The sequence below is a fragment of the Musca vetustissima genome, unplaced genomic scaffold, assembly GCF_032173495.1.
Source record: "Musca vetustissima isolate MV318-11 ecotype Yass unplaced genomic scaffold, APGP_CSIRO_Mvet_v1 utg324889, whole genome shotgun sequence".
NCBI classification, from domain to species: Eukaryota; Metazoa; Arthropoda; class Insecta; order Diptera; family Muscidae; genus Musca; species Musca vetustissima.
The window spans coordinates 11,323-20,851 of record NW_026879292.1 but is presented as its reverse complement, the minus strand read 5'-3'; the positions used below and the strand labels follow the sequence as shown (position 1 = coordinate 20,851).

At 33.7% G+C, this 9,529-nt stretch overlaps 1 protein-coding gene across 1 annotated transcript; it reads right to left on the bottom strand.

Moving 5' to 3' along the window:
• Positions 1–2,915: 2,915 nt before the first annotated feature.
• Positions 2,916–6,905, bottom strand: LOC133324107 (telomerase-binding protein EST1A-like). The gene is made up of 12 exons (XM_061532992.1): positions 6,082–6,905; positions 5,490–6,020; positions 5,113–5,430; positions 4,980–5,041; positions 4,768–4,913; positions 4,586–4,703; positions 4,418–4,514; positions 3,731–4,306; positions 3,522–3,672; positions 3,308–3,458; positions 3,115–3,251; positions 2,916–3,049 (listed from the first exon to the last, which is right to left on the bottom strand). Exons 1-12 carry the CDS (start codon positions 6,823–6,825, stop codon positions 2,916–2,918), a joined length of 3,165 nt encoding a protein of 1,054 aa, XP_061388976.1. The 5' UTR covers positions 6,826–6,905.
• Positions 6,906–9,529: the final 2,624 nt, after the last annotated feature.

Genomic DNA, 9,529 nt, shown 5'->3' with positions numbered 1-9,529 from the left:
CCAAAGTTTGCACAACATATTATCGTTACCAAGCCTAGATAAAGTCCGAAGATGAGACCCATTGGTCCACCTCTTCTGGTACCAACCCCGTAAAGAATCAAAATTTTCAATATTTATAAATACAATATCAGGCGAACGGACTATCTGATTTGAACTAAACTTTGCAAAACTTATTATCTTTACCATGTCTAGATCAATTCCGAATATGCGACCCATTGGTCCACTTTCTATGGTACATCCCCCAAAAAAGGTCAAAATGTTCCATATTTATAAATCCAATATCAGGCGAACGGACTATTCACTTTTAACCAAACTTTACCCAGTCTATTATCTTTACCAAGCATAGAGACTAGGGACCCATTGGTCCACAAAGGTTCAACATTTTCGATATTTATCCGATTTCAGCCAAACTTTAGCGTAGAGCCTAGGGACCCATTGGTCCACTCATTCTGGTACCACCCCCACACGGGGTCAACATTTTCAATATTTATAAATCCAATATCAGGCGAACGGACTATCTGAACTAAATTTTTGCACAACCTATTATCTTTGCCAAGCCGAAGATGGGACCCATTGGTCCACCCCTTCTGGTACCCCCACCCCCACAACGGGTCAAAATTTTCAATATTTATAAATACAATATTAGGCGAATTAAATGCCCGATTTGAACCAACGTTTGTTCAACCAATTATATTTACCAATCCTAGATAGAGTCCGAAGATGGGACTCATTGGTCCACTCCTGGTACCTGCCCAAAAATGATTAACATTTTCAATATTTACAAAACCAATAGTAGGCGAATTGATAAACATTAAATCCGAAACCTCTGTGATAAAAACATACTTGTATAAAACGAATGATATAACCTGTGTGTAACTCCGAAGACAACCGCAAGGCTGAGGGTATACGAGGGCTGTTCGCAAAGTTTATAGTCTAGCACAAATAGCGCGGTATAAACATAAAAAAGTTAAGTATTTTGGAAACTTCCATCTCTGTTATGAACACATGTAAAATTTTGTTTTTGTGTAAGTCTTGATTTAGATTAGACGAGTTTACTTGCGGCAATTTTTGTCGTTCTCTTTTGAACTTGCTTCATGCGTTTATACAAGGCAATTCGGTTTCCAAAATATTTTTCCATTTCTTGTTTTTTCACATTTAAATCTATATAAAATGTCAACAAATACAAAATACAGAAAACGAATTGCCGGAAAATTGTCGGTACGAGCAATTTTTTTTCATTTCTATTCCCCTTGCCCCTCTCTCCAACAAACAAAGACTTGCGCAAGTAAACTCGCCTAATCTAAATCAAGACTAACATGGAGGAAAGGAAGTTGCCAGATCGAAACAAAATTTAGCATGTGTTCATAACAGAGATGGAAGTTTCCAAAATACTTAACTTTTTTCTTTTTATACCGCGCTTTTTGTGCTAGGCTAAGAACTTTACCGACTGACATTTTTTTACTTGTTTTCTCTCAATCATGTTCGGCTTCGAACTTGAGCATTAAAAATGCAGCGACCTGTACAGTTTGTGTACATATTGGAGTTGGCTTTAGCTGAGTGGGGTTTGGCTGGGCAACTGATGAGGTGTGGCATGTGTACCATTACCACAATGCCGGACATATTTTATGCACCATGCTAACAATTCGCGAATTGAGGCGTCTACACCACCATCATCTCAGTTGGTTTGTCTAGATAGCTGTCGTCCTTCTGCGAGTTTTCTCCGAGAATTATTTTTAACCATTCTTCAGTGTAAATATAATTCAAACTTGTTAATCTAGAGCAGTGTTGGGCAAAATTAAATTGAGATCAAGTGTGTGCGAGTGTAACTGAGAATTCACCATTACAAACGACTAACGTAAAGAGAAAGAGAGAGAAAATATGTTTACCAATCGACCCTCTGTTACGGTAGCGTATATGGGTAAGCATGCCTGATCTAGAGGCTATTTTTTGTACTTCTGGACCTCTCTCTAGATCAGGCATGCTTACCCATATACGCTACCGTAACAGAGGGTCGATTGGTAAACATATTTTCTCTCTTTACGTTAGTCGTTTGTAATGGTGAATTCTCAGTTACACTCGCACACACTTGCTCTCAATTTAATTTTTCCCAACACTGCTCTAGATCGTAAAAATTCTTCTTGGGAATCCTGGGGTAATTTGTAATTGGAATTTTTACACATTTCAAAGTTAAATATAAATTACGTTTGAATTCCTCTATTCATCTACATATACATGCCTCTTCACGATTAAGTTGAACGAAAACACTTGTGTTTATTTTTTGTTATTATTCTTTTTTTATTTATAAAATAACTGATAATTTTATTTATCCAACACCATTATTACAGAGTTGAGCGTTAACAAAACACTTGTGTAATGGAAGGGCACACATAGATGTAATATAAAAACAAAATACAATTTACACAAAATAACGATTCAAAAATAAAACCCCCACACTACAAAACATTAACAAATACTTTTGTTTGTTGCCAATTTAATGCCCGCTCATGTTTTTCAACAGATTTCTTTTTTGCACACTTGGTGTAAAACACTGCATATAAAATTACATTTTTTCCTTAGTTTCAGATTTACCACACAATAAAAAGTTTTATAAAATTTCTATGTTAACTATGCTCTTCCATTATATACAGCTATAGCTGTATAATTTATAAAAATATTCTTTAGAGTACACAGATATATAGAAAATGTAAAGGAGAGCCCAATAGAGTCCTTTAAAAAATGTTTTTTGAGAACAAAATGTTCGGCTGGGTTTGTATTCCTTTTTAAAAAAAATGTGTTAACACCATTATTTTGGTTTAGATTAATAAAAAAATGATCTTGCGACAAATGACAAGTATAAATATATGTGGTAGAGACATATTGTGAAGCACACATAGTTATCATTTATTTTTATCCATTTAATTACAGTCTTTGGCCCATTGTATAAATTCGGGTAATTCACTAACGGTTAAATTACGTGACAAAGCTTTTACACGTAAATTACGATCAGTTGTAATTAGAATCAATTCAGTTTGTATGAAACATTTGCCATCTGCAATGAAAAAAAGGATGGAATAAATTAAATTTCTAATTTATTTTTGAATCCAAAGCATTTACCTTTGATGGTCTCAGTGCTCATGGTTTTGGATAATGCCACAGCGGTAGCCAAAATTTTATCATCATTCGAAACATGTTCCTCCTCGACCAAGGCAAATAATGAGGCATTTATTATAGAACCCTTGGTTGTGGCACACCTGAAAAAATAATTATATATTTTTTTTGTTTTCATTTCTAAAAAAAATTAACTTACTTCACATGACTTTTGGCAGATTTAATAAAATCCAATGACTTTTTGGCCCTGGTCGATACATCGTCATAGTGATGTATGCGATGTTTTTGCATATTTTCTAGGCTTGATTCCACTTTAACACCCTTTGAAAGGCCATCGAGTTCCTTGACCACTGTTGTAAGAAAACCAAATTTAGTAGTTTTCAAATGAAAAAAAAAAGAAAACAACAACATACCAGTTAATGGCACAATTAATGTATAGCGTTTAAACTCATTAACAATGCGTTCAAAATCTTCCAAACAATCAATGAAACAATTTGTATCGGGCAATAGATATTTTGGCCGGACTTCAATGTACAATTTTGTGTCCACAAATTTTAAAATTTCCTATTGAAACAAGTGTTTAACATTTATGAGGAATTTGATTTAAAGATAGATTACTTACCTCCAATTTATTTGAATACATTTTCTTGACATTTGATTTTGCCTCCAATTCACGTTTCAGTTTCGACAATTGTGACAGTTGGTCATTTTCCATTTTACCATTGATGGGGTTTACTTTCAACGATTTATTATTGGCTTTCATTGGCAAGGCATCACCATTGACAACAATATTTTCGGTATTGTTTTCCGAATCATCGCAATTTGTATTATCCCTCGCCTCATTTACATTATTACAATTCTCATTATTATCCTCCTCAGCTGCAACAACATTACCACCAAGTGTCTGGGTACTTTGTAAATCATCCAATGCCTGTTTGATATCTGAATTTAATACTTCAGTAATAAAATGTGATGATGTTTCAACGTTTTCCAAACGTTTGTTATGCTTTCTATAGAAGTTTTCAAAATCACAAATGATTTTCAATCTAGCCTTTAACTGTAAACCCTCATCGGATAGGTTATCATCTTTGGGTTTGGGTATTATTGCTGATGTGGGTGTGAAACCGGCCAAAAAGATATCTTCTTCATATTTAATTTCATTGTCCGATGGTATGGTAAGATTTTCTTCTTTCAATAACTCGAAAAGTTTTTCAAGTTCAGGCCAGGTGTTAAAGTAGATGTGTCTAAAAGAATTCAAATATGAATGGGTTTATTATAGTGAAGCTATACTTTGTTATTGCGAAACTTACTCTTCATTTTTAATGGGTTCCCAAATATTAACATGGTGCTGTAGCCACAATATATAAATTCTGTTATACTGCAAAACTGTAGTCAAATCCATAAACCTATGCGGAGGGGAATAACACACATTAAGTTATTCAACCATAATAGGGTATGAAGAAATCAAAATATTTACTTTTCATCTTCGAATTCCTCGGGATTGTCATTTAAATCGGTCAGCAGTGAATTTGTTTTTCGCAGCAATAGTCCAAAGAATTGATTGCAAAAGTTAAATGCATGATAACGTCGTGTGTCTAAAATAAAATAACGAAATGTAAATTATTAATTTTCATATCTCGTGTAATTAGACTTTTTTACCTTTATTTAAATTATGCTCCATCACAAATATATTTAAGGCCAATATTTTCAAAAGTCTTGTTCTTGTAATTCCTATCTTGTTATGTTGTAACAAAACATCAAATTGCATTAAAAGTTTGCGTTGGTGTTCCACAATGGTTTCCATGCTAGAAAACAAAAATAAATATAAGAAACTTTGCATATTTTTTAAAATAAATTTTACTTTTACTTACCCCACACCATTAAATAACTTGCCAATGATGTACAGATACAATGATACAATGCGTCGCAAAAGCTAATAAAATTATAAGAAGTCGCAAAATATTAAATTTTAAAATTTTATTTCGAAAATATGAAAAAACATACCTCTTCAACTGGCATTTCTTTGAAACGTTTCTCTTCGCTAACGGCCAATTTATAATTACTATTACCATTGAAATCGGTGCGATGCAAACGACGCAAGCCATCTGGATAAATCCACACCTCTTTGCGCATTGATTTGGACTGGCAACTATTGTTGTTGTGAAGAAAATTCGCATGTACTGGTGATGATTTCAATTCGGTCTCTTCATATTTTTTGCGTATTTCATCGAATAAAACCAACAGGGATTCTTTTGATGAGTATATGGCATTGGAAGACATAAGGCTACGCATATGGAAGTAAATGGCATCGAATTTTTTACGCTAAAAATATATTCCAATAAATAATTACATGACAATTTCAAACAAATATTAATACATACATTAAGTATTGCTATGATGGCCAATTGATTATAGGGTACGCCATTTGATGGTACTAAAGCTTGAGCGGATTGATAATATTTCTCTGCCGTACTATAATCCTGACCCTGGGCGTCTTTGATTTTATAACGCCATAAATCACCCAAACATATTAAAATCTTCTGGGCCATAACTTTGGCAATAAATTCCAGTTTTTGTTGAGAACGTTGTGAAGACGACGATGCTGATGATGATGAAGATATGCCATTGATTAAAACCTTCTTTTTGAATAAATATTGCTTTTCCAACTCCACATATAGATGATCATAGAATTTGATGCCATCATCAATTATTGCTCGTATATATTTGATGATTTCTGTTTCACCCTGTTGCTGCTGTTGTTGTTCCTTTAAATGTTCCCTCATATTGTAGAAGAGAACTTTCCAAAAGAACGAATCAACCTTCTGCTCACAACAAAATTTAAGATTTTTCAATAGCAATTGTTGGAAGATATCTTGCAGTTCATTGCGCAGAGTACGTAATTTATTCCAGTTCTGAAAGAAAAAAACCTCATTTAAAAGTTGTTCAAAAGGAAATCGCTACTCCGAAACATACCTCTATAGCCTGATTTTGTTGCAATATCTGTTGCAGATTTTCGAACAATTGTGGCAATCGACTTGCCCACGTGTCTTCCAACAGGTCAAACCAATTCGGATGATTTATCCTCTGGACATGTCTGACCGGAGACATTGGCATGATATTCTTCGACGTTGCTAAGACTTCCTGTCTTGTCTGATGTCTGTTGCGTCGTTCATGGTTACGCACACCATTCGAATGGGACGACGACGACGTTTCGTTCAGTTTCTTGACATTTTCCGCATTGAGACGTATCAAACCTGGTATTGACACCGATTCTTGACTGTCCCCATTCTCAGTTGCATGTTTTTGCAGCACTTTCATCTGCCCATTATGCTTTGTTGTAGGTCCGCTGGTTTCCAAAACAGACCTAACAACGTTGCCCGTACGTTCAACATCTGTTCCAGTTGGCAATCGCAAAAAGTAATCAATGGTTGTCACACCACCATCCATTGGCGTTGGCCTTCTATCGGCCACCACACCTCCGTCTGCCATTTGCGTCTCCAGAAGCAAGCCATCGTTGTTAGTCCTTGTCGTCTCATGTTGATTACTTTTGCCCGCGCCTTTTTTATTTGTGTCTATCACATTGCCACCGCTGCCAGTGCCACCACCACTATTGCTGTTATTCCCTTCACGTATTATGATTTTATCCTGTAGTCGTTTTGGTAGGTTCCCGATAATTATGGAAATATCATTTTGTTCTCGTGTTCCCTTTCGATTCATATTTCAAACACAACGCCATCAACCGCATTTATGGTTCTTTCTTTTTAGATGTTTTGTAATTTTAGAATTACACTTGCGTTTTTGGATAGAAAATGAATGCTGTTGCTGGTTTGGTCTACACATCAAATCAAACGATGACGATTCTAGTGAAGTTGGTCGCGATACTTTTTTATGAACCTATCAAATATAAAAACGTTCCACAGCCAAGAAACAGAGGAGTTGGGATAGAGCGATTGATGATAACGAACACAAAACAAAAAACCGAAATAACTATTATTTACGAATGAGTGTAATGCATAACGGACACAATTTAGTTTTAGAAAAGACATGGAAGAAGTGAAAATCAGCTGATGATATTTCAGATTCCCTAAAATGAACGACAAAACCTATTTCTAATTGGATGCTGTTTAAGGTAAGGCGACCAGATTTTGAAAATGAAAACATATGACAAAAGAGAAAAAGTCTATTTTTAATAACAATAATATTATGCAGGGTGTATTTAATAAGGTGTATGCATCAGATACAACAACAAATATTTTACAAAAACAACATTGTTGTTATAGAAATGAAATTGTCACGCTGACAATAAGTTTTTGACAAAAATAAACAAAAACAATTATTAATTTATTTCTGTCAAGAACTATTCTTTGAGGAATAATTAATGAATTTGTATATTCTTGGGTTATTGGCGGTTTTAGGTCAGAGAAAAATAATGTTTAAGACCTGGTCGCGGTTAATTTTAAGTTTCCCACATGCAGCCCATGGCCCCTTGTGATGTTTATATTGTGAATTACAATCTATTTTTTCTATGGAGTGGCTTCAAATCTTGCCTTCGTAAAGAATATTGAAGGACATAAATCCCCGGCCGAAGACTAAATCATGGAAATATCCATAGGCGTATTTAAACTCCGCCGAGGATTGTGACAAGCACCAAGGGCCCATTCCTATATAGGCTAACATAACCTCCTCGATTTTATGAGTAGCTGGGACTTATGAACAGATTTCCACACATAACATTAAATATGTGGACCAATTGGCAAACGGGGTTATAACTGATTTAAGTCTAGACTTTCTTTCTTATTATTAAAAAAGCCTACATTTGAAATCGAAATGTAGTATTAAAAATATTTTTGACAATTTACTTTACCAACAATCAAGAGAAAAGTTTGAAACCATATGATTGTTACTTACACCTTATTAAATACACCTTGATATTATGTGTATAAAATGTAAATATTGATTTATTAATAAATGTATAAAGTGAGTTAAAAAATCGTTAATTACAACTGTGTCAAATTTTTCTTCCCAAACGAATAATCTTGGGATATTGATCAAGGTTATAAAAATATAGATGACAGATTAAATAGATCACAGATAGAGGACATAAATTTTATAAATGACAGTTAGTTAAAATAGATGATTGTCCTCTAAAAAAGAGAAGGGGACCCCCTCCATTCTCGATTTAAATTTTTTGTTGTTTTTAAACAACTGGCAACAGAACGTACAATGCATTCACAACTTGTAACTTTACATATATTTTAAAGAAAATAAAATGGGTATAAAATAATTTGTTGTTGTTGTTTTGCAGTTTTTTTTTTGTAATTAGTCCTGATTTAGATTAGGCAAATTTACTTGCGGCAATTGTTATCGTTTTCTTTTGAACTTGTTTATGCGTCTACACATTGCCGGTACAAGCAGTTTTTTTCTATTTCTACTCCCCTTGACCCTCTCTCCCGCAAACAAAGATTTGCCGCAAGTAAACTTGCATAGAATTGAGATTGAATTATTTGCTCTCTTTTAATAAAATCTGAATGATGAACATTCTGTAAAAATGTATACAACTTAATTTTTGTTCCGATACTGAAAGTTTTATAACTTTTTAATCCAACATAAGAATGACAACTTCAGACTTTGGTGATTTGGAAGTAGTATTTCCGCTCCAGAACTTCTCGTATTAATTTGTACCCAGAAATAATTTGATATTTTCCGTCTTACTTGCTTTACTAGCAGTGGCTACTTTTCCAGTAACATTTACTCAGTAAGTTATATTTCAGAGAGTAAGCCCTTTTATTCTCTTTTGCAATAATACTGAGAAAAGTAAACATACAAATTCTAGTGATATTTTGCAAATTATTCCGTAATTTCACTTGAAATGCTAGAAATTTATTTTCTTTAATTATTAATGAATGAAATCCATAAAATAAAAAAAAAAACGTTTTTTTAGTTTGGTTAATATTAAAAATTAACAGCTGTTTGAAATACATCAAACTGTGCTGGATAAATTGTACTGGAAGAAATTTACCAGTAACATTCAGTAAGTTCTCAGCCTAAAACTGTCGAACTTGCTCCTTCTTTTCGCTCTCTTTTACTAGACTTTTTAGTAAACCGACAACATCCAGTAAAGTTTGGTAACAATTGTTACGAAATATAGAGTAAACAGACACAGCTACTATAAAAAAGTACTGGAACATAATATTATTGAGCGAATAAATACATATTAACAGAAAATTATAATAGCTTTTAAATATGCAGATTCTGGAACTAAACTAATGTATCAATGAATTAAAAAAGAAACAAAAATCAGCTGTTATGCTTTGTTCAATTAAATGAATGTCTGCAATGGAACTAGTTCACCTATGTGAATTGTATCATTACAATAGTTTTTCTTTCAGGAGCAATAGGACGAGAGGACAAAGAGTATAAG

Excerpts from the sequence above, each read along its gene's own strand:
- LOC133324107 (XM_061532992.1), bottom strand. The coding sequence starts at position 6,825 with ATGAATCGAAAGGGAACACGAGAACAAAATGATATTTCCATAATTATC. Across the intron at positions 6,021-6,081 it reads AACAAAATCAGGCTATAGAG|AACTGGAATAAATTACGTAC; the intron begins GTATGTTTCGGA and ends TTTTTCTTTCAG. Across the intron at positions 3,673-3,730 it reads TGTATTCAAATAAATTGGAG|GAAATTTTAAAATTTGTGGA; the intron begins GTAAGTAATCTA and ends TTGTTTCAATAG.